The 25,215-nt window shown below is 40.1% G+C and overlaps 1 protein-coding gene across 1 annotated transcript; it reads right to left on the bottom strand.

Annotated features, from left to right (window-relative positions):
* Window positions 1-1,918: 1,918 nt before the first annotated feature.
* ism2b (isthmin 2b) lies at window positions 1,919-23,651 on the bottom strand. The gene is made up of 6 exons (XM_042503713.1): window positions 22,998-23,651; window positions 11,449-11,700; window positions 7,820-8,153; window positions 4,099-4,236; window positions 3,907-3,975; window positions 1,919-3,093 (listed from the first exon to the last, which is right to left on the bottom strand). Exons 1-6 carry the CDS (start codon window positions 23,106-23,108, stop codon window positions 2,576-2,578), a joined length of 1,422 nt encoding a protein of 473 aa, XP_042359647.1. The 5' UTR covers window positions 23,109-23,651; the 3' UTR covers window positions 1,919-2,575.
* Between the last annotated feature and the right edge of the window lie 1,564 nt (window positions 23,652-25,215).

Below are 25,215 nucleotides of genomic sequence, written 5' to 3'. Positions count from 1 at the left end.
ACAGCCTTCAAATTTTCTTCGACTGAAGGCGACTTCTGTTTCATTTTCTTTGCACTTTGTGGTTTCTGCTACAGGTGAGTACGTCTATGTGGCCTTCACCTGTTTTTGTTTTTGAGCAGGAATGTCCTTTCTGTCCAGTCCACTTCTGTACATAAACCCAAAGACCCAAAGCCAACAGCTTAAGCAGCAATGACATCTTTCCACCGCACACAATGCATCAACAACTCTTCAGTTAAAAGGGTTCCAACTGCTTTCTGAAACTGCACAAAAAGCATCACCTGTCCGTCGATTACGCTCCGGATCCGAAATCTTTACCCCCAAAAACACTTTGTTCCAATAGTGCTCCGCCGTCGAGGTAAAAGAACAAATTTTATCATGGTCAGTTAGTCCCCCTGAGAACATCGTAGAGATCTATGAGCTCAATCTACTCACTGCAGAATTTAGTTTTGCTTGTTTTTTTTCCTACATTTGCACCGTAGAGACTTAGGAGGCTGGATTTACTCAGGCACCAACAGTCTGATTTTTAACTCTTTGGCACCCAGATCACACATCGTCCTGGCTGTGAGGAAACACATGAGATCAATCTGTGTGACAAAACATTTGAAACGTTTAAAAAAAATAAAAAATTCTCGTAATTCTCACTAGCGAGCTCGATAACGACAGCAAATCCGTTTAGCTTACCTCTCTGGCTGAGGTCCCAAATTCCTCTAACATTGTTGATTTTAGTGTCTCCAAAGATGTGAACGCATGCGGCATCTTTTGTCTTATTCCCCTTTTAATACCTGAAGGATTTTAAATTGTAGCAGCATAGACGGCATATTCATCTGTTGGACTCTTCCCACGCATGTTTGTTTCACCAAAATAACCAGACCACATCCGTACGTTTCCTAAACCACAAACAGGATGTTTACCACGTGTTGCTATCGTCAATCACAAGCGCTTGTGGGGCCAGATGCATAAAACTTTGTGTAGATTAAAAACTGTGTAAATGCACAGAGGCAGAAATAGTTTTCATCCGTCACATGTTGCCGCTTTGTCACTGAACATCGACGTCTACATATTACGCTCTAGGAATCCGTCTGCGTCTGCTGTTTACGCTCCGGGACGGCGCTACAGTGATGCCAACAAAAACACACGGTGATTTTTACGCAGCATGTGGTTATGTTTGGGCAACAAAAGCACATGGCAACCGACGCCGGGACGTCAACAAACACACATGCTGGCACGGATGGTTAGAAGAAAATACTCCACATGATCAAATTAACCCTTTGAAACCTGAGAAAATTGCCCTGATTGCTTTCAGAAACATGGGAAGAAGGCAATGAGCAACGAAAGAAGAAATGACCTGCTCTACCAACCAGGCGCCCCATGTACAGCTGTCCCTCCACCAATAAAAGGCAAAAAAAAGAAATAAAAAATGACCAATAATAAGCAAAAAATTTGTTTTTTTTTAAGTATTGCAAAAAAAAATCCTGAAAATTTGTACAAATAAAACAAAACAAAACGAAATTAAAAAAGACTTGGAAAAAAAAGTACTTAAAAATTTAGTAATTCTGTAACTTCATTTTCAATATGTTTTTACTATAATTGTAGTTTTTTTACCTAATAATTTTCCCCTCACTTTTTTAAAAGTATAATTTTCTATATAATATATAATTAATAACATTTGTGAATCATTTCTTACCAAGTTGATCATTTTCCCTTTTCCCATGTTTTTGGTGAAAAAAAAATCAGCAATTTGCTCAGGTTTAAAGGTTCAAATACTTGTGAAAGGCATCGGAAAGCAGTACAAGAAAAAGGGACGTCTCTGGATTTCAAAGGGTTAAACGATCACCAACAGAGAGATGAAAATACATAAAAATAAAATGTGTTGCTCATATATAATTTAAGATTAATTTTATAAATGCACCTTTGTTGACATTTTACAGTAAAAGCTGCAAAAAAAAAAAAAATCTGTGAAACTGGAAAACAATCTTGAAAGATTGTTTTCTGTCTCTAAACTTAAATTTAATAACCTTTTTTATCATATTTCCTGCAGCGCTCTCAGCTAAAACTGTGCCGCTCTGAAGAATGTGTGAGGTGCTTCTCACCACATTACTCCTTCATAAATACCGGTTTATGTTTGGGAAAAGACGTTGGCTTGTTTTTTTCTTTTGTGTGGACACATTTATGCACCTGGCCCCTGGACACCATCAGAAACAGCCAGCAGGTGGACATCACGCTTACACGCACCGGGAGAGTGAATATGAGGAGAGAGAGCTCGATGTTACGCCAGATGTGGAACAAACTGGTTGGCGAGCGATGGGAGAACACTGCATTTTTTTCCGTTCTTGTAATTCAGTTCAGTTCCGCTGATATCGGGACACGGGGCCTAATCCTAACTTGAGACAGCCTCACTTCACCGTCAAACCTTAACCCCAAAAAAACCTCCCAATCACACGTGTGCATTTCGTCACGTGTGACGCACGACGCGTGGTTTACGTGGAATATTTCATGACTTTTTAAAGTAGGCAGTCTCCTCTCAAATTAGGATTGGGCGCTCTGACTCTCTGAGTGAAGTTTTGGCTGTGGTCTCTCAGTACTCCCTCGCCTCCTCCAGTTCGTTCATGAACACGTCCTCGTGGGGGTTTTCCGGGCAGCTCAATCCATTGTTTGGCGGCCGCACGGCGTGGAAGCGACTCCAGTCTCCCTTGCACAGGATCCAAGGCAGCACGTCCACTTTGAAGTGCAGCTCAGGTGAGAACTCGGTGCTGATCAGGTTAGGCGTTCCCGCGCCTTTCCCTCGCGTGATCAGCCGCCCGCGGTCGCCGTAACAACAGTGCTGCGCCGCCAGAGTGGACGAGTCGCCGGAAAGCGCAGAGCGCATGCAGTTATGCGCTGAAGGCTTGTAGATGTCCAGGCGCTCCTTGGGGCCGCTGGCGTCACGCCAACGAAACTGCCGGCCGTGGTTCTCGTCGTAGACGCTGACGACAGTGTACGCCACCTCGGGGGGGTAGGAGCAGGGGCAGCTGGGCAGCTCAGACAAGACCTGGTGGAGGTACCGCTGGAGGAACTCGCTCTTACAGTTGAGCCACTTCTCACAGCTGTCCGCATCTGTCGGAGAGAGGACAGAAACACTGCGTGAAGTTGTGTCATTGGCAGCACGAGAGAGTCGCCGAAATTCAGGATTGTACGGTACGAACAGCTTGCAGTTAATGGGTTAATATAAGGCTGGGATGCTCAGCCTGCTTTGATCAGGGGCCACTTTTGTCAGGGTTAGGGTTAGATACACGATTTTAGGATTTTAGTGTATTTCGAGGATTTTTGCACGCTTCCAGGATTTAAGGTATTCTAGGATTTAATGATATTTCTAGGCTTTGCGGACATTTCTAGGGTTTTAAGCTGTGTCTCAGATTTTTGAACAACAAAAAAAAAAATCGACAAAAATTTGAAAGACAAAAAAAGCCAAAAACCTTGAAAGATAAAATGCCTTCCAAACCTAATGTCTTAAAAATAAAACTTTAAAAAAAAAAAAAAATCCAAAAAGTTTAAGCTTTCTATGAAAATCTCCAAAATGAATTATTCTTTAAAATATTGAAAATGTTTCCTTTAGTTTATGACACTTCTTGGAGTTTAGGACATTTCTAGGATTTTATGACATTTCTGAGATTTTACGACATTTCTAGGATTTTATGACATTTCTGAGATTTTACGACATTTCTAGGATTTTAGGACATTTCTTAGATATCAAGACATTAGTGTCCTATCGAGGACATCTGTCGGGGGATGCGTTTATATGCACTCTGGCACCTTATGTATACTAAAAGTACAAAAACCATTCCCAGCGTGAATCACTTTATTTTTATGAACTGATTTTTATGAACTGTGTTATCGTGTGCTGTTACAGAGAACTGTCAAAAAACTCACCTGTCCCAAATGGCTCTGTGCCGTTCTCCATCTCGAAAGGGAAAGGCTCCGCCACAGTGTTGACATCACCTAAAAAGGAGAGCAGTGCATCAGCTGTGGATTAAAAACCAGCTGGGAAAGCAGAATAAAAATACCTGAACACTCTGGCCTTCGTCTGTTATTTTGATCTCTTAAATGTGAATATAATCTCACCAGGACACGGCTCCAGGTCACACTTAGAGGCTTCTGTCAGAGTGCAGGAGTAACCGCAGGACTTGGTCCTCTTCCTCTCACCGTTTCCACAAGTCACTGAACAGGGAGACCAGGGAGTCCACTCGTCTGTCTCCTTCTCTGTGGAGACAAAAAGTCAAACATACTCACAAACAGCAGAAGCTTTTGTGCTACATAATCAGAGTTTATGGTTAGGTTTAGCATCAGACATCATGGTTTTTGCTTAAAATAAGTGCATTTGTTACCAAAATAATGTCACATCCTGTGACACACATCACGAGCTTTTTTTGTTTCACACGAGACACAGACGGTGAGCTCCAGGGTGGAAAGTCCGGAGTGTGTTTGACCCGCCTCCCGCCCACAGCTCACCCTTCGCAGATTTTCTCACTCGTTATACTACTGCAGCTGTGCATGCTCACTATACACACGGCATATCAACATAATCGTCTTCGCCTTGCCTTGCCTGATGCTTGTAGCTACAGTTTGATTGGCTGTCTTGATGTGAGTTTAAATTTTTCAAATTGTCACATCCTGTTGTTGCACTGCCAGCTCGCTCCGCATTGCGAATGAGTCGTTTCCAACACACAATGAATGGGAGTAAATTTATGGTCGCAAATAGTCACAAATACATCAGACACAGATGCCTCTGTGCATGAGACCGGGCTGGATACTTGCACATTTTGTTCAGCAAGATAACCTGCACACATAAACATCACTTTTATGATTCAGGGAGCGTAAATGCAATCACCAGAAGGAAAAAAGCTAACCTTAGGCTCTAAACAAACTCACGTCACATCACAACTGTGCTGTAAAACCATGTTTGGCGTAATGATACTCTGCAGTCTCATTTAGCCACTTGTTGGCACATAGATACTTCAAAATTCATCGAGGTTTTTACTGACATATTTTATGTAATAAAACAAAACGTGAAAGTCTCTTCTGTTTGCGATAACCACAGACCTTATTCAAGGCATCCAACTTTGCAACGAGGGAACCAGGAGAGCTAAAATGCTCATTTCTGCATTTTAGGACTCATTCCTGCAGAACTCTATTGGAGAAATTATGTGAGAGTATGTAAGAGGAATTCAAAATGAAGGCGTGGAATTAAATTTACTGTTGCAGGAGCTCTACATCATGCTTTCTGGCACAGATTACAATTGTTAGATGTTCTGTATTTGCAGCTTCAAAGGGCTGATTAAAATGATAAATGCAAGAGGACAAAGACCTGCAAATCACAACAGAATACTTCACAGTGAACTCTGTGTGTGTACAGTCTAATCCAGAATAAGCGTTCAAAGTTTCTGTCTCGCTCCAAATAAATGATCATTTTCTCCAGTCCAACCTTTCCCATGCAAACCCATATTCTTTTTCAGAGGGCCTCAGTGAAATTAGAGAGAGAGAAGCTGTGCTGTGGCTGTCCGCCTCCGCACCATGTTTCCTTGTGGTGTTAATAACACTGAAAACAAGTCGTTCTTGATTAAAGGCGAGGTGGGTGCAGAAATACCAGCTTGGGTGTAGCGAGCACCCAATTTGACTTTGTGGGCGCTGCCAGCTCGCCATGTGGCCACACGGGAATGAGGTCTCAGGAGAGTCTTAATTACAGAAGAAGCTGAAGCAGACATCCCTGATTTATGTTCGCGGAGTCTTTAGATGTGACCACTTAACAGGCATTGTTGCCCTTTGCTGCCTCGACGACATGCACAGTGGATAAAATCTATATATTGGCATGACAGATGAAGAAGTCAGAGAGTAAAAAGAAGCCACCTGCTACCAGATTTAGAAATTACAGAACACATGGTTCACACACATTAAAATGGACAAAATTTTAAAACTTTTGCATGACTTTTCAAGGATAAATAATAACATTTTCCTTTTGGAAAAGCATGCGCTTTCCTGTATCCTCACGGTTCTTTTCTACACACTAACTCAGGAGAGTCTCCATAGTGAATGCAGCAACACTACGTCACATATGCAGGGTTCCCACACATCAACTTCAACAAAATTTCAAATCTTTTCCATGACTTTTCAAGGACTCAATTTTTTTCTTGTACCACTTAACCAGGTTTTTCAAAAATATATGGTTCAAGCTGTATTCCAACATAATTTCAGCCTCCCACATGATGCATTCAAGCAGGAATGTGAAAATCCAACAATAATGACTGTTTTTACAGTTTCTGTTTATAACAAATGGTGTCATTTTGCAGATTTTAAGAGAAAGCATGGCTTTCAAAAAATGTATGGAAAAACAAACCAACAAAAAAGATCAAAAATTTTAATTTTTCTATAAAAAATGCAATGCAACAATCTAAAAAGAAAAAAAATATAGAAAAAGAAAAGTAAAATTCCAAACTTTTTGAAAGAAAACACACCTTCCAAATCAGTTTTCTTAAAAAAAAAGTTAGGTTTCCTATAAAAATTGCCCAAATAAAGACAAGAAAAAAAATTAAAAAATGTTTTAAAGCAAACATGCCATCCAAATCCATTTAAATTTAAAGTTGTATGCCCCTAATCAAAAGCCCAAAGCACTTAAACACAAGATAAACAGAAAATAAATTCACTTTTATGTTACACTGATGTTTCTTGATTTATTATACACAACTCGTTAATATGATTTTTCCAAAACCTCAAAGGGATTTTTTTTTACCAATTCCATGACTTCTCCAGGCCTGTAAAACCAGACTGTGACTTTTCCAGGCTTTTCGTGACAGTGGGAACCCTGAATAGCTTGTGCTGCAACAACAACAAGGCTTTAAATTGGACGAGTTAATCTTACTTAAAATATTCTTGGAACCAGAGAAGCTTCAAAAACAGATCAATCATGCACATATTTGTATGTATGGGAAACTCTGAAGAATGAAAGGCTGTGGTGAGCCCATGACTGCGCTCTGATCCAGCTCGCACACACTGGCCGAGCCCATCACACGTTTCTTTCTTCCTCTCTTATCCGTCTTTCATTCATGCACACCTTTCTCTGTCTCTCTAATTATTTACTATCTTTACCCCTGAATCAGCGGTCTGTGCAAACTGAGACACAACATGTTTTCCCACCAGAGAAAGGCAGAATTAAGAGAGCTGTAAAAGTTATGCAGAGCCCTGAAAGCCCCCCGAAATTCTTGAACTGGCTCAAAAGGCCGAGCCGCAGAGGGCAGCGAGGGCCGCCGGGGTCTGGGGGGGGCCCGTGGGGTCCCGGGGGAAAGGATGAAAGGGCCGTCCGAATGGCCCCTGTCATACTGTGTTCCAAATCTGCCCTCTAATTGTCCACAAGCAGAGGGCTGTTTTGTCCCAGGGAACAGTGCCGGCCGAACGCTGCCATTAGCGAGCGCATCGGACCCATCTTCAAAAGGCGGGCCTCTGCGACCAGCACGACCAGTGTCGACTTCAAAGTGCCCATAACCCACAATGTCCTGATGGTCGAGTGCTCATGCTGCCTCGCATGCTGGTGTCGTTTGTTTCTCCCGGACTGTGGAGACGGTTATCCTTTCTCTCTCCGTCTCTCTCCCTCCAGACATGTCTCTGTCTCTTTTTGATATGATAATTTCACTGATTACATTTCCACACTTTCCCTTTTTGCATTTTTTTTTGTCTTCAGTGAAACCCACAGGACACATTTTGGTCATTTTTTTAACAGCCGTAATCACTGATGAAGTCATATCTAAAATAGCTGTACCAGCAGACGCTGAGTGTAACACTTGGCAAACCTTACCGTAGTAGCTCTGCATTGGATCCCAGCCTTCGTTCCAGCGCGTATCCCAGTCTCCGCCCACTCCGCTGGGTAAGGGCTCTTCGCTGCCGTAATCCAGCGAGTAATCCTCCTCCTCCTCTTCCTCGCCAGTTTCCTCCACGCCTGACCGGCTGTTGTTGTCCTCGCTGGAATCTGCGTCGGTGTAACTCCAGAAAAGGGGCCAGAAAAGCTTCTTGCCTCCGAGCCAGTCCACTGTGGAAGAGGGCGAGGAGGAAGAGGAGGGTAGCCAGTCTTTTTCCTTCGCCAGATCCATCTCCACCTCCATCTGAGGGTCGTCCACCACCTCGATGGTTACCTGCGTAGAAAAAAGAGACTGTCAATCTGAAGTAATCCAAAACTGATGTGAGTCAATGATATGATGTTGGAGAGCATCAAACATCTGTGGAGCTGAACGACTCTCTCTGACTCTCCTGAGAAACGAGCTTTTGTTTAAAAGGCTTTTTAAATTCCTCCTATTACACCTGTACGATAAGGTTGGCATGTCATCGGTTTCGGCAGGTAACAGCTTAAAAATAAAATACACGTTGAAATTAACTTTTCTGCCAATATGAAGGGCTGACAAGATGATGCTTTACTTTAGTGGGTTAAAATAGGTCAAATTGGTTTTTGGCTCCAGATTGTCTCAGGGAGAGAATCATCCAAGACTGTTAAAGTGGGATGAATTTTACAGGTTTGTTTAAAATTGATCACAGAGGAATACATATGGCATGTTTTACATGCAACCTGAGTTAAAGCGGTTTTATTATTTGGCCCAGTGAATGAGTGCATTTTGAAAAGCATATTTTAAATCTCCCACCACCGTGATAAGAGCAGGCTTCAGCAGTGGGCGACATATCGAATATACTCGACACACGATACTGATGTTAAATACTAAAATACAAAACTACTGAATAACTGCAGTTAACAATAAAGATGAATTGAGAAGCTAGTTCAATAAAGTACATTTATAATGAAATCTTAAGAAAGTATTGTTATAATGAAATCAAAGCAAGACCTATGGTGCTTTTATTTTGAAGGCTCCTCTCAGGCAGGATGTGTCAGTGTTTTTTACTGTGGACTGGAGGCTTCTGGTCAACAGTTGGATGTTAGCGTTAGCAGAAACCTTTAACCGTGAGGATTCATTCACTATGAGCGGCAACAAACTAACAGCTCTTCAGTTCAAATATTACTAATATGTGCAAGTCGCACTGGTGCTCCGTGATTGCAAAATGTGACTAAACAGTCACAGTTTGGAGCTCTGCAAAAGCCCTGCTCTGTGTGTGTGTCTGTGAGGCAGAGAGCTATAGGAGAGAGAGCGAGGGAACCAAAACGCCAGCGGTTTATAAAAACGATGTGACAATTCATATTTGATGTTCGTTATAAAGTCATTTAATATATACTGTACGTGGTATAAGCCGCAGTACCTCAAGTATATTTGATATATCTCTAAAACCAAGATGACAAAATGCCATGACTTCCCAATTTAGAGTAGTAAACAGTGACAAGTGATTGAACTGCTGTTGACTTTGCTTTTGACGTCAAAAAAATATGAATATTCTTGTGCAGCTCGAGTCACAAGCTCTTCTAAAGAAATCAACTGACTCAAATCTGCGGAGAAGTTTTTTCAGCAAACGAACCCGTTCCCCGGATCAGCCAGCCAGACGTGAGCATGAGCATCCAGCCAACCAAACGATTCTCTCAGGGAGCGAATGTGAGCTTTTATTCTGGATAACTACCTCTCATTACCTCGATATGACTCATCCTAGATGCTGCAGCGCTTCAGCTGATGTGAAGACCAGGCGAGACTGCAGGGGGAAAACCTTTCTGAGATTTCTTTGTGAAATTAATTTCACAGTTGGGAATGTATGAAGATCCGATGCTTTCATTTGTCTAAGCTGAATATATCTTTTGGTTCAGATTGCGGTACATCTGGCCTATATGCTGAGACATGAAAAACCCATCAGACATTTCATCGGCTCCTGCGCTCGACGTAGACGCAGGCCGGCGTCATTATGGCCCTCTAACCACATCCTGATTACACTGACCAGAGCTGGAGAGGATAACTGCCCTGAGATAAGTTAAACAGAAAAGGTTTTTGGGTCAGTTTAGATGGAGATGATGAGGACTTAATGGCTAACACTTATGATTAGAGAGCCTTTTTCTTTCTTTATTACACTTTAATTAAATAGTAGCAGAAAAAGATGCAGCCTTGTTGCTAAGATCAGAGATTTAATTACACATTAAGAAGATAAATCATTTTGTGCCCTAGTTCTACTGGCATAAATGGTTTTAATTTAACACATAATTTACCATCTATTGGTGACTGGAGACAGGTTTGCATTATAGATTTGTGCAAAACTTAAGCAATCTTTTCGAAATATTGATAAAACACAATTGCAAGATGAACACATTTCAACTGAGTGATGTTATGTAACTTCTCTCACGATGTTATGCATCGTATTAGCCGTCATTATTTCCAATCAAAAGTGGTGTAGGCCTCCCTATTTTCACACAACTAGTGTTATAATTGACCATGTCATTATGGTTAATCGTGTCTCTCATCCTTATTTTTCCCATTTTATTGTACTTTTGTACCTAACTTTATTAGTTATGTTTTTCTGTGAATCGTCACGTGCACATTTATTTTGTTGTTTAAAATTTAGTTATTCGTAATGTAAATGGACGTTTTTCTACTGTCAGTTTGTGACTGTGATGTTTGTATATTTAAAAAAAAAAAAAAGGTGGCGTAGGTGTGTTATGGGGCCATGATGGAAAGGCGAGCCCCTTATACGTGGGAGCGTCCACGCATGAGGGATTTCTGGGAGCTGATAGTCCACGATTTCACAGAGGAATTGTGGATTCAAAACTTTTGGATGATCCACTCAACTTTCTCAGAGTTATGTGATGCAATAACAGCTCTTGTAGCTCCTGCTGCATCCTGAGGGAGCCAGTTCCTACTGACAAGCTCACAGACATGGTATCATGTGACCCAGAAAAGCCAAAAAAGTGTTGCTTTTTTGAATCACCTGAAATACCAACTCATGCGTTGTGCATTTTTTTCGTAATTAAAATGTTTCCATTAGGCATATTTTATATTTGCAATTTCAGTTTGCACACTACTACTTCATCTATTTTACATTCAGAAAAAGAAAAAAAAAAGCTCATTTTCGGCATACTGACACATTCCTGTTATCAAAGTCTAACCCTATTGTTGGAAGAAAAGCCTCAGATTATGGTAAAAGCAAGACTAATCCAAACTCTGTTTAAACAGTCCATGGCGGTCTGTGACAGCGTGGCGGTCTGCACGCTGTCCATCTCTCCCCTTCTCCCATCTGACCTCCTCGGTTCTACACGAATCTCCTAAATGGCGTATGTGAACTACGAATCGCGGATATCCATCATTGTGATATCCATCATTGTGATATCCATCATTGTGAGAACCATATTATTTTGTTTATTATTTAACCAGGTTGGCCCCATTGAGATTAAGATTCTCTCTATTTCTGTTTGCACTGTCTGAGGATTCATTTAAACCTGCCTTGCATGAAGAGCTTGTTTTTGTATCTTAATCCTGAATAAAATACACTCTGACCCTCGCTCTCCAGACTCACCTGTATGTTTGGGTTTTGTGAGTTGATGTCAGCGTTGGCCAGGTCTGGAAAGTTCTTGAGATCCAGGATGAAGGGTTTGGTCTCCTCCTCGGGCTCAGGCTGTGGGAGAACGCCAACAGAGCGATGCTGCGGGTGGGACCACCTCCTCTGGTGGTTGTGGGGCTCCGGCAGGAGACTCTGGACCTGGTTCTGCTGCTCCAAAGCCTCAGGGGCGTATTGGACCCCACCGCTGTGAATCTGGTGGCCATGACCCTGAAAGTACGAGAAAAGACACAAAATGAAGAGTTTATCTGGAGCGGTGATCCAGCAGAATGATTTACGAGAAGGGATGGGAGGATATGTGATTTATCAGGGATCGCAATAAAAACACATAATAAATTACAGTTGATGGAGAGACAGAAAAATGGATACAGACGGACGGAGAGACTGAGTTTTCTTCATTTTATAGCAGGATAAAGATCGAGAGTGACATAAAGTTGCATTGAAATCTTATACAGGTCTCATGTCTGTTCAGACTGAGGTCGCATTTTACAAAAATCAGATCTGTATCTGATTTTGAACCACATAAAGTGGCCCAAATCTGATTTGAACAGATCAGATTCCATGTGATTTCTGCTTGTCATTAAATAATCACATTTGGGGAAAAAAATCAGATTCAGGTCACTTTGGCGTCGTGTTACTATCTGGCTGAACCCGGACGCTCGTGTGTCACGGCGCCCCACTGAAAAACAGTTAACATCTGATATATGTAAGATAATAAAACTTGTTTTGCGCCAAGTGCAGCAATTTGCCAAAATTCTTTTGCCATTTTTGGCCGTTTACACTCATGTAATACATCCTCAATTGATACATTGTCTTTTTACGTTTCCTAAATTATACTTATATTCTTTCAACAGGCTGTTTGTTCCACAGTGGTACAATGTTGTCTGAGGGCAACACTTGGACAAACAAACTTATAAAAATTTTAATTTTTCAAAAGAAAATTGCATTTTGAACTTAAAGGTTTCTTGATTTTTTTTCCCACTAGTTTTTTTATTCAATTTCATTCAAATTTTAAACAATAATCCTTTTTCGCTTCTTACCATTACGGTACAGTTTTGCATCTCAAAAAATGTACCCCTAAAGTAACATTTTTTTGATAATTTACTGAAATTATGTTTACTTAGCCTATTTTATGACACACATGTGCAAAAAAACCCATTACGTGTACCATAGAGGGTTAGGATGCTTGGCGTGTGCATTGTGCAGCTGTATTATTCAGGTAATAAAGCATTGGATCAGGATTTGGTAATACATTCAATATCAAAGGACTTGGATCTGGATAAGGGGCAAAAAAACTTGATCAGGACATTTCCACTTGCCCATATTGCGATTACATTTCAATTATTTGTGCAGTCCTATTGTATAAAAAAACAATTAGTGCTCTGTTTCCAGGAAGAAACCTTGAAACCATGTACCACTCCGTAGCGTGGTCAGCAATTCCAAAAAGCCCCCGAGGCATCCGACTAACCAGCCAAGTGACCAACCAGTCGTCGTTCATTTCATTCTTTTTTTTTCCCACAACAGTCATGGCATCCAGGCCGTGGACAAAGAGGGGCCTGTGCCAGAGAGATCCTCTTTTAGCTTTAATGAGAGGGCCTGGGAGGCGTGGGACCCCTGGGCTGGTGCGAGCGTGTCTGAACCTGCTGTGCTGCCGCCACTACGGACGCCACTTAATTTAACCTCTCAGGTTTTACAGTTGGTGAGCCCAGCAGGAGGAAATGTTGATCTCTGAGATTAATGGTGATTAATGGCGACATAATAACGGCGGAGAATTGTAGATTTATGTTCTGTATCTGGAATATAGTCGCTGAAAATGGATTTTTGGTTGGTCCCATTCTACAGTCTGTTTCATGTCTAATAGGACACATATCTGTTTCATGCCCCACACTGGTCAAAACCAAAATCCAAACCCTCTAATGAACCCATGTTCATGTCTTTATTGTCCCGAATATGCTGAATTGGCTGACACATGTGACTGGAGCGGACGTGGAGATTTGACCGAGCCAGTTTGCGGTCTGCTCAGAACAAACCGTTTGCAGTCGGAGGGCTAAAGAGGAGAAGAAATGTCTGAATTAATGACCAAATGGTTGATGATCTATACTTATGGCCTCTGGAACAGGCCGTACTTTTCACTGGCTGCCTGCGATTGTCGCCATAAAGAAGTTATGTAGTCGGGCAAATTCAAGCATGTGAACACATAATGCCTGTTTGGAGCAGGAGCCCGTCAAGCATGATAAATGATGGATGAAGAGAAGTTGGCCCCCTCCCCAGATATATGTAAACTGGAGCTGACAAGAAGATAACCTTTTTGGAAAATTCAGCCTTTTTCTCTGTTATTCTATCAGCTGCAAATACTGTAAGTGAGTATTTAACATATTGTTATACATGCAAATTGACAATTTTTGCCTCGATAACAACATCTACTTACAGCAATGCACTGGATTTCTACATGCTGTACATAAACGACTGCAATTTTTGGCTTAATTTAAATATATTTGATATTGTATGGATTTTTAGGGCAACATTTTGCTTATGATTTTAGTTTCTCCTGTATTAAGCATCGGATATAACGTAAACACAATTTAAACACTGCGCTGATTAGTTTATCAACAGAAAAACAATCAGCATCTTTAATGATAATTACTTTTTCCAAATATTTTTCAATTAAAGATCGAGCAAATTTTCCCAATACAGCTTCTAAAGCTCCTTTTCTCAATTTAATGTCACGTATCTTATCACAGTGTTGTATATCTGTAAATGTTGGATTATTTGTCCAACAAAACAAGACATTAAAAGATGTTTCTCTCTGGGAAACTGGGAGGGACATTTTTCAGTGCTGCCTGTAGATTAAAAGGTTAATTGATTAATAAAGACAACAATAGGAAGATTAAACAAAAGTGAAAATAACTCTTGACAGCAGCTTTAAGTGTTACATACGTTAAATACTTGGTAAACTAGCAGAGCTCAACAGTAATTTTGAGAAACTGGCTCTCAGTTCTTGGCTTTTCGTTGTCGTAAGTGGTAACCACTGTTCACCATTTAAAAATAACGAACACCAAAACGCTCATCCAAAATAAATACATTTTTAGTGTCTGTTGCATTGGTGATATTTGAATATTGCTGCCACAGTCAGAACCAAACAATGCTGCACATGAGAACGAGCGAGGAGCGCTGGAGCATTTACACACGTGCACACGTGCATCTGTTTGGAGAAAATGACGATGCAATTTAAGCTGTTTGACTGCGGGGTGAAAAGTTCGACCAACCGGTCAACATCCCGAATTAATGTGCAAACTAGGGCTGAAAAAAAAGGTTGAGGTATTGCTGCTTGTTTCACCTGCAATGTATTAAATAACTATATCGCGAACATCAAGTATAAATTGGCACAACGTTTTTTAGGTTGCATTCAGGCTCTCTCGCTCTCTCCTACAGCTCTCTGCCTCTTACAGACACACACAAAAATCAGGGCTTTTGCAGAGCTCCTGCAAAAGCCCTATTTAGACTATTTAGTCACATCTTGCAACCACAGAGCACCAGTGTGACTTGCAAATATTAGTAATATTTGAACTGGAGAGCGGTTTGTTTCCGGTTCACAGTGAATGAATCCTAATAGTTTAAGGCGCCGCTGTATCGGTTTAATTGTCTGCTAATGCTAAGATTCAACGCAGCAAATAATATCAACACTTCCGGCTCAAGACGAGCTGGGTCCTTCAAAAATAACTAAAATGACAAATCAATCAATTCCAAGTCCTCCAAGTAACTTAAAAAGTGAATTTTTTGTGCACTGTCCATTTTTAAAGATTTTTATTTTTCATAAAAATGCACCAATTTTTCACTGCCAATACCTCAAATCCAATGTGTAATGATTAGGATCTATAGCAAGAAACAATAAAGAAATAATACCAAAAACAGAACTGACATTCTTCTCTATGGGAGCAAATCAAGCCTCAGCTTCTCTCTGCTACACCTAAAATCAGGTGCTTGATATGAGATTAGATTTTGGAAATCCTCCAGTATGATGATCCATTTTACCCTATAACTGATCTGCTATTAAAATGCATCACTGTCAGATCTGAGCAGCTGTGACAATCTGAGACGCCGACACTCACACACATGCTGCAGCACCTTCACACTCCTGCAGACACACCAGGTCCAGAGTCACGAGAGAGGCCACATACTTTCACACCCTCCTCATCTCGTCTTGTTACACATCTGGATCCTGTATTCTCTCGCCCTGTATATCACTCTCCTCCTCCTCTCTTCCTCCCCCTCGTTCTCTCTGATCCCGCTCTCCTCCTCTCGGTAGTGGGGCGCTCCTGATCAAAGGCCCGACGGCTGATGGCATGCAGTGTGTTTAACAGGGAGACTCTCTGGATGCAGTGGGGGACCTCGGCCCGCTCTCGTCTCAGACAAACATTAAATCAACCCTTTTGGCAACACATTCATCCTCGTTTCACTAAACTGAACACGCTGGATCCATTTTGGGCTACTGTTGTTGCTACCAGTGGTGGAATGTAACAAAGTACATCCACTCAAGTACTGTATTTAAGTGTGAATTTGAGGTACTTGTATGAAATTTTTGAGTATTTCTTTTTCATGCCGCTTAATACTTTTAATCCACTACATTTCAGCGGGAAAACTGCACTTTTTTCTTCACTACATTTATCTGACAGATCAGTTACTTTACAAATTAAAGTTCTTATGATAAAAATCATAAGTAGATTTTATAAAATCCGACGTTTCGTTGTTAATTAATCTGCCAAACAGTTCAAACAAGTACAGCGCCAATGACTAGAAATCTATTTTTCTCTATTTTTCTTATATTTTTCTTTTTCTTTTTTCTGAGTTTTTTTGGACAATTTTTTGGGGATAATTGTTTTCTTTTTTAAATAAGCTTGTATTATGGGGTGTTTATTTTATTTTTTATAATTTTGGGGTGTTTTTTATTTTAAATAATTTGAGTTTTGGTGGATGTTTTTTTCCTCTTTTTTTAAAATAATTTTGAGAGTTTTGGATTATTTATTTTTATTTATTTTTTATATAATTTTGAATTTTGTGGTTTCTTCTTTTTTAATTTTGAGTTTTGAGGTGTTTTCTAGTTCAATTAATGTTTTAAAAATAATAATGAGCATTTGGTTTTTTTTCTTCTTTTTATAATTTTGAGTTTTTGGCTGTTTTTCTTTTTTCTTTAATTGTTTGTTCTGTTTTATTTTTTTCAATACTTGTCTGCATTGGTTACTTTCACTCACTTTTAACATTTTAAGTACACGTTTCTGATTACACTTACTTACTTTCACTGAAATAACCCTTTCAGTGCAGGACTTTTACTTGTCTGTCTGTATTTTAACAGTGTGGTATTTGTACTTTCACTTAAGTGAAAGATCTGAATACTTCTTCCACCACTGGTTGCTACTGCTGATGGTGACACACATTCGGGTCAGGGAGACGGGCTGAGGGGCGGCAGGGCTGAGGTGAGGGGCAGGGACTGGATCCGGGGGGGTTGGGGGGCAGGCTGGGAAGGCAGGCGGTGTGGCAGCGCTGATTTATGTGCCCGCAGATATCAAAGGCCTCTGCACTTGGCTGTTTCCAAACCATTACACAAGAACAATAAACTATGGGCGCTCTTTGATCGCCGTCTTTTTGCAAATGGAAACAGGACAACAAATGCATGCCTGGTGGAATCGGGGTGAGGTTGTGGAGGTCGGGGAGGGAAGTGGGGGTGCAAAACAGTCAGGCTAAACAGGTCCCAATATTTAGAAAAGAGGTCAAACCCTCCTCCTCCTCCTTCGCTGCTGAGAGATGGGGGTAAAACCAAAAACAGGAAATTCCACATTAACACAAAAAAGAGCCAACGTAAACAATCAGATGAGTGACACTTGACCCGAGCGGCAGTGTGAGAGATGCAGAGGGCTCGCCTTATTCTGGTTACATAAGCATCTCGTTACCCGCTTTACTGAGCCTCCCCTCCGCCTTCTCTCTTCCTCTGATAATCTCTCCTCTGCATCCAACACTTCCAGCAGGTCACAGGCGAAGCCACCGAGTCACCAGCCGCAGCCTTTTGGTGAATGAAATGAACATTATACAACAAGTAGTCCCGACCGAGCAATCTGATTGGTCGACGAGACATCTATGATGTACTCAAATCAGCATGACAGCGTCACTAAAAATATTACTCCGCCATTTCTTAACTGAAATGTTAATCAGCGAGGGGATAAGGAGCCTGCCAGAGCGGTGTCAGTGGATTTAAGTCACACAATGTCGAAAAATTACAGGAGCAATGCTGCTGAAATACAGCTCTAACTATGAAAACAGCCAGCTCACCAACGGTGTAAACCAGTGATACTCAACCTATGGCCCACTGGCCAAATCTGGCCCCTCAGAGGGTGCCAAGTGGCCCCCCCAACAAATTCACAATAAAAATAAAGTGGGAATTGATTTTGTACTATTAGGATAAATAAAGTGCCAGAGTGCATACAAAGCGTAAAAATAGGGTTTATTTATCTAAAAAAAGTGCCAGGGGAGGATCCCCCACCAACACAGGTCCTAGTCAAGCCCTAATGTCCTATAATCCTAGAAATATCCTAATTTGCTTCTTGTATGAAAGGTGCTGTTTAAATAAAGCCATTATATTGTCTTCATTATCATAATTATTATTGTTATTACTATTATTATTATTATAGAAGCAGTTGACATCCCGGAACCAAAGACAAATTTCAGAATTATTTCTGACAAGTGAAATCAAATCAAATAAAAATCCAAGAATTGTCCTAAAATCCTAAAAATGACCTAAAATACAATTGACGTCCTAAAATCCAAGACACATCCTGAAATCCTAGAAATGTCCTAAAATAATACAATGTCCTAAAACTCCAGGATTCTCCTTAAAATCCTAATCCTGCTGCAAGTGGCCCCTGGCCTGCTGTCTTTTTGCAAAATTGGCCCCCAGAGCAAAGCAAATTAAGTGTCTCCGGGTTTTGTGTATTTCCATGGAAACGGGAAACATCAGTCACAAAAAGCCTCATATTTTGAAAGCTAATTGGACTTCAAGATGAATAGATTTTGATGATATATTCCATTTTGTTGTTAATAGTTGTATAATCTCAATATTACACTCCAGAGTGTGCTTAATATCATTTGTGGCGCTTGAGTGATGCTAACGGACCTCGGCGGACCACATCACTGTCGAGCCACAAATGAGGTTAAAGCGCACCCTCGAGTGTAATATCGCTAAAGTCACACGGCCACAGTGAGATTCTTTTCCTCGCTAATCATTCCCGTCTCCTCTTCCCTCCCTGTTTTCCCTCTCTTCTTCTTCTTCTTCTCTTTTTGCTTTGACATCAATCAGACGGATGATGAGAGAGAGTCCCAATAGGGCATCCATGGGAGGCCACACAAGAAGGGGAGTTCAAAGGCAAAAACTGAACCCTGACACAAACACACACAAACAGACTTTGATATCCAAATATGTCCGTGTGTAACACAAACATTCCCATACACACACACACACACACACACACACAGCGCAGCCTGTGTGCAGAGAGCGTCTGGATTTATGATAGCAGGGTGTGTGTCCAGTGATGGTAAACCTTACTATACATGGAGACAGGAGTGAAACAAAAGAGAGCAGCGCGCACTGATGAGGAATCCTGACGTCTCAGCGCTGTTAACTGACTGAATCATTTGATGGAAACTGTTTGAAAGAGAACTTTCAGTACGTTTACATGCACAGTTTAGTCGAGCTTCGGTTAGAGCTCGATTAGGCCATTTCATTGGACCTCTGTCCTGATCCCAGCATGAAGGCTGCAGGCGAGAATCAATTTATTGACGGAAGATTGTCCGAGGTGGCGATATGCCTCCTTTCAGCTGGTTGCTGTTGGACCTTCTTCTTGTTGACCTATTACATCACATCAAACAAGTTAATATTTTTTGGCGCTGCACATTTCGTACGTACTCTATGCTTCACTTGTTACTACGGCTGTGCATCGGGTGTCACGATTCGATTCAATTCCGATTATCATGTCAGTGATTCCATAATGCATCATGATGCATCATGCATCGCATCCTTAATTTAATATATTAATGCACTTGACTAATTTTTCATCAGTAAATACAAGCTGTCAGCGAGCTCCGCTCACACACAATTTAATGTGACGTTGCCACCAGGAAGTTCTCTTGAACTGCTGAACTTTATTGTCTAGCCGCTGCCAGAAAATCAACAAGCAATACTTCATAGCTATAATCAATTATGTGCTGTCACTGCATCGATACAGAATCGTCCATGTCCGCGTCACGATGCATCTTAGAAACGGCTGACTTCAACACCCCAATACGGCTTTTAAATAATATTATGATATTTTTAGGCTATATCACAATACACTAAATATATCTCGATATTTTGAAAAAAGTAGCTACTGCCATAAAATAAAGTTACATAAACTACTGTTATAATAACATTCAACAAGTATTGAAATTTAGTATTGTTGTACTAAAGTTAATTAGATAAATCAAAATGCAACCCATGGTGCTTTTATTTTGAAGGACCTGGCTCGTGTTGATGTTTTGTTGTGGACTTGAAGCTTCCTGTCAACATTTGGATGTTAGCAGATACTTAAACTGTAATGGGCTGGAAACAAACTAACAGCTCTACAGTTCAAATATTGCAAAGATTTCCGTGCTGATGCTCCGTGTTTGCAAAATGTTACTAAATAGTCGCAATTGGAGCTCTGCAGAAGAAAAACACGAAGCCTCACCAGCTCACTCCAACACTACCGTGTTTTTAGTGGTTTCGTTGACCCGAACTGTTTGTTTCGGAGAGGAAGAGAGCTCTGTGGATAACTTAGCTCCCGGTAAAAACCTCCGAAACATTGAACACTGAAAGAATCCTAACTGGGAGAAGTTTCAGCTGGTTGCAACCTGCAATCCTCACCACTAGATGTCACTAAATCCCCCTAAATTTCACACACCGTTCCTTTAATTTCACGCATTATTATGAATGTGTGTGCCTGTCCTGCATCAAATTATGATGTTTAAGTCTCCTGCTACTCTCACGATGTTCTCTGAATGTTCATCTTCTAAATATTTAAGGGAACGTGACCCAGTTTTTTTTCTCAATGTCCTTAAGACACTTTGACATCTTTTTTACCCTTAAAAGCTGTTGTTTTTAAGTACTTAAGTGAATTTTTGAAGTTCTTGTACTTCAGTATTTCCATTTTTTATGCTACTTTATACTCCACTACACCTCAGAGGGAAATATTGCACACATACTGCACTCAGATTAATAAAACCAAATATAATTAGCTAATAAACGTTGATTTATTATAATAAAGGCTACTATTAGTCCATATTAATGAAGGGGCTGTATTCAGCTATGGACAAAGCCATTTGGACATTTTAGTTAGCAAAGATGCACCAAGGCATTAAGTTAATATTAGTTAATTATCTGACAAGAAAAGCTTGTTTTGTAACTGGCAGGTCAGATTTTATAATACTTTCACTGATATTAAGATGATTAGTCAACATCAAATCAGACAAAACCATTGGGACGTTTTAGCGATGCACTGGGACACTCATCTAGCTAATTATTTGACCTAAAAAACATTATATTGTCCATGGCAGCTGCGGTTTTATGTAACTGTCAAAAATGTTAAAATAAGGATTATTAGTTGATCTTTATGAAGGTGCTGTATTTAGAAATAATGAGAACAAAACTACTCAGACTATTTGTTACAAAATAACAGTTACAAAACATGCACCAAGAGATTAAGCTAGCTAATTATTTGACCCAAAACAAATTGTTATTTAGGTGGCAGGTGTGGTTTTATAATACCGTCAATGATATCATAACATTTAGACTCTTAGGACATTAATTAAGGAACTGTACTTTGCAATGAAGCTAACAAAAACCATTACGACATTTTATTACTGTTAGCAGAGACAAACCAGGGCTTTAGACGAGCTAATTAAATTGACCAAAAAAGTCGTCTTGCTAGCCGCAGGCGTGATTTTATAATACTGTCAATTATGTTTTTAAATTAATACATTAATTAATAACTTTAACGAAGGTCAAAGTTACTGTATAATATAGCTAACAAACGATAATGACATTTTACCAAAGTAACATTAACAAAAATGCACCAAAGTTGGCTGATTATTGACAAAAAAAAAAGTTTTGTTAGGCAGATGTGGTTTTATAATACTATAAATAATTTTCTGAAATTAAGACTTTTGGTTGACATAAATGAAGGTATTATTGATTGACAATAATTATATATATATTTTCAAAAGACAACGTTAGCTAAGATGCACCAGGGCGTTAAACGTGCTAATTAACAATATTTGACAAAAATAAATTAATTAATAGAACAACCTTTTTTTTCTTTTGAAAGCAGCAGGTGTAATTTTCTAAAATTAAGACTATTAGCTAACATTAATGACGGTACTTTAATTAGGAATAAAGCTGCTAAAACCATTAGGAACATTTTTACGACAGTTAACGTTAGCAAAGATGCTCCATTACACTAAGCCAGCTAATTATTTCACAAAAAAACTTCTTTTGTTAGCAGCAGATACGATTTTAAATACATCTGTCAATGATTTTTAAATAAAATTTAGACTATTATTTTGCATTAATAAAGATACTGTATTTAGCACAAAAGTGGACAATACCATGAGGACATTTTACTACAGTTAGCAAATATGCACCAGGGAATGAAGCAAGTTAATTATCTGACAAAAAAGTAAAGTTTAAACTAGTAGTCAACATTAATGAAGGTAAAAAGTTACCGTACTTAACAATAAAGCGGAAAAAACATTAGGATTTTTTTTTTAAATCCTTAACTAGCTTATTTTTGACAAAAATTCTGTTAAAAGCAGGTCTGATTTAATAATACTGTTAACGATATTTTAAAAAATTAAGACTATTAATTGATAATATTGAAGGTAAAAGGTTACTGTATTTAGCAGTAAAAAGGACAAAATCATTAGGACATTTTTTAAAAAGTTAACGACCTAATTTTGACCAAAAATGTTGTTAAAAGCAGGTGTGATTTTAAAATACTGTCAATAACATCCTAAAATGAACACTATTAAGTGACATTAATGAAGGTAAAAAATGTTGAACTGTAATCGTAATTAGCAATAAATCATTAGGGACATTTTAACACTGTTTCATTAGCAAAAGTGCAATTGCATTAAGCTAATCTTAGTTAATTATTAACCAAATAACTTGTTTTGTGAGGCAGGTGTGGTTTTATTATACTATTAACGGTTGTATAAAAGTCACATTTAATAAATGAAAGCAATAAAACGTAATAAAAAAACCTTTTTACAGCAGTTCAAGTTAGCTAAGATGTAGCAGGACACTAAGCTAAGCTAATTATTCAACAAAAAGTCGTTTTTTTGCAACAGGTGTGATTTTAAGACTTGATAGCTTTTTGAAATGTGCTGCTTTGGACTCGTTAAACTTCCTCATAAAGTCAATAAATGGTGAAAATGTGAATAAAACTCACCTTGTGGGCGACATTCTTGTGTCTGGCGGGAAACCCTGTCCCCAAACTTAAGACAAGTATCCACCAAATCACGAGCAGCGCGTGAAATCTCCTCGCGACCTCTTGACGCATCTTCAAAGCTTCCTGTGGAGATTTTTTTTTTTTTTAAAGTAAAAGTACTTTGGGCGCTTTTCTCAAACTTTTTCTCCCTAAATTATCTCGTCGGTCGGCAGCAGCGGTGCTCCTGCGGCTCGTCCTCCCGCCTGTCCTCCGCCTGGACTCGGGACAGATGCACTTTTTGGGCTCGTCGGTGTCGGAGTGTCGCACTTTATGAAGATGCGCACCAGCGTCCGGAGCTATCCCGCGCGCGATCCATATCTGGCACCAGCGCCTCGCGCAGCAAGTCCGTGTGGCGGCTCGAGCTCCTCTTCTCCATAAAAAACCCGCCGTTTGAAGCTTTAAGTAGCAGAAACGAGTTAAATACCCCACGCTGAATCTCCCCGTCCGCACCGGCGCTCATTCAGCCTCACTGTGACTCATCCCGCCGTGGGTGGGTGGGTGTTTTCTTCCAATACATTGACATCTGGAGCTCATACTTTTTTGCTATCTGTCTGATGCGTTAATCCATTATCCAGCTGAAGTTCATCCACCGGTTCGGCTGTGTGTGTTTGTGTGTGTGTGCACCGCCCAGCCAACCGGTTTCGGTAAACTCGCCTTTTACGCACGCATTCAGGAGGTGGATGCTGGAGGAGTTGGGGGTGGGAGGCTTATTGCTCACAGCTGTGTGCACAGGGGGGAGCTGCACGGGCCACTGAGGTTCCTGATAAGGTTTACAGAGAACCTCCACGACTGTGATACTCAATTTACAGCCCGCGGGCCAAATCTAGCCGCCAATAGGGTGCAGGGTGCCCTCCCAGTAATTAAAACAAAGAAAGAAAGAAAGAAAGAAAAAACATTTTGTTTTCGTACTTTTATTATACATAAGGTGTCAGAGTGCATAAAACAGCATCAAAATAAAGCTTATTTATTCTAAAAGAGCAAGAGCCCCCCCAAAAGAGGTCCTAGCTGAGTCCCAAATGTCCTAAAATCCTAGGAATGTCCTAAAATACTAGAAAGGTCCTGGAATTCTATAAATGTCCCAAAATTTTGTGTGCTGAAATCCTAGAAAATGCCCTAAAATCCAAGAGATGTCCTAAAATTCTAGAAAAATCCAAAAATCCTAGAAATGTCCTAAATCCTGGACACAATCTAAAATCTGATAAATATTCTTAAAACATCCTCTAATCCTGGTAATGTCCTAAAATCCCAGAAATGTCCTAAAATCCTACAAACATCCTAAAATAAAAAAAAATGTCCTCAAATCCTGAAAACACCCTATTATCCTAGAAATGTCCTGTACTAAGAGTATTTTCACCACTTTACTTTTTTGTCAGTCTGTTCTGACAGAAATGCGGTTCAGTTTCCCGTCTAAGCTCTCATCAAAGCCACCAGACTCCATTGACAAAAACAGTAATTTTAGCTTGCTGAACACAGGAGCTGCTGGTCTACAGCTGCCTCCATCATTAAGTTAGTGTTACTGTGTGACTTTGGTGAATCCAAAGTTAACCTTTTAGATGCCAAAAGTCAAAGTCACACATTAACACAAACTAATTAACTGAGTGAAGCAGCAGTCGACCAGCAGCTCCTGTGTTTAGTGATGTTAAATCGTTTTTCTCAATGGAGTTTGGCTTGAAAAAGAGCAATATAACGGTGTCAGTTTTCTGTTGGAAATAACTGTCTGACATTAACATAAAGCAGCGAAAATATTCTAAATACAGCACACAAGTAAACTGATACTGATTTTATTTTTGTGTGGGACTTTTTTAGGTGGCGAAAATATGTTTTGTTGGTGATCCCTCCACAGCAGTACATTGCTTAGCTTCCATGTCAAACACCTGACTGCTTCTCCAAACTGGGGGTGTGCCGACTCACATCTACTGTTTGTAATCTACTGTTTTAATGATACCGAACCCCACTTCCAAAAAATCTGACCTCTCCCTTTAAGACTGGAGTGAATGAGTGTCTGATGAGGAATGCTGTGTAATGGCACGATGTCAGTGATTTATCAGTCAAAAAGGCTTTCAGACCTGTTTGTCATGAGCTTTTTTGGTTGTGACTCTCCGGTCTGTGTGTGTGTGTGTGTGTGTGTGTGTGTGTGTCCGCTGTAAATAAACACAAAGCCGCTCCAGTACTTGATACA

The sequence above is a fragment of the Plectropomus leopardus genome, chromosome 16, assembly GCF_008729295.1.
Source record: "Plectropomus leopardus isolate mb chromosome 16, YSFRI_Pleo_2.0, whole genome shotgun sequence".
Taxonomy (NCBI): Eukaryota; Metazoa; Chordata; class Actinopteri; order Perciformes; family Serranidae; genus Plectropomus; species Plectropomus leopardus.
This window is presented reverse-complemented; position numbering and strand designations above follow the sequence as displayed.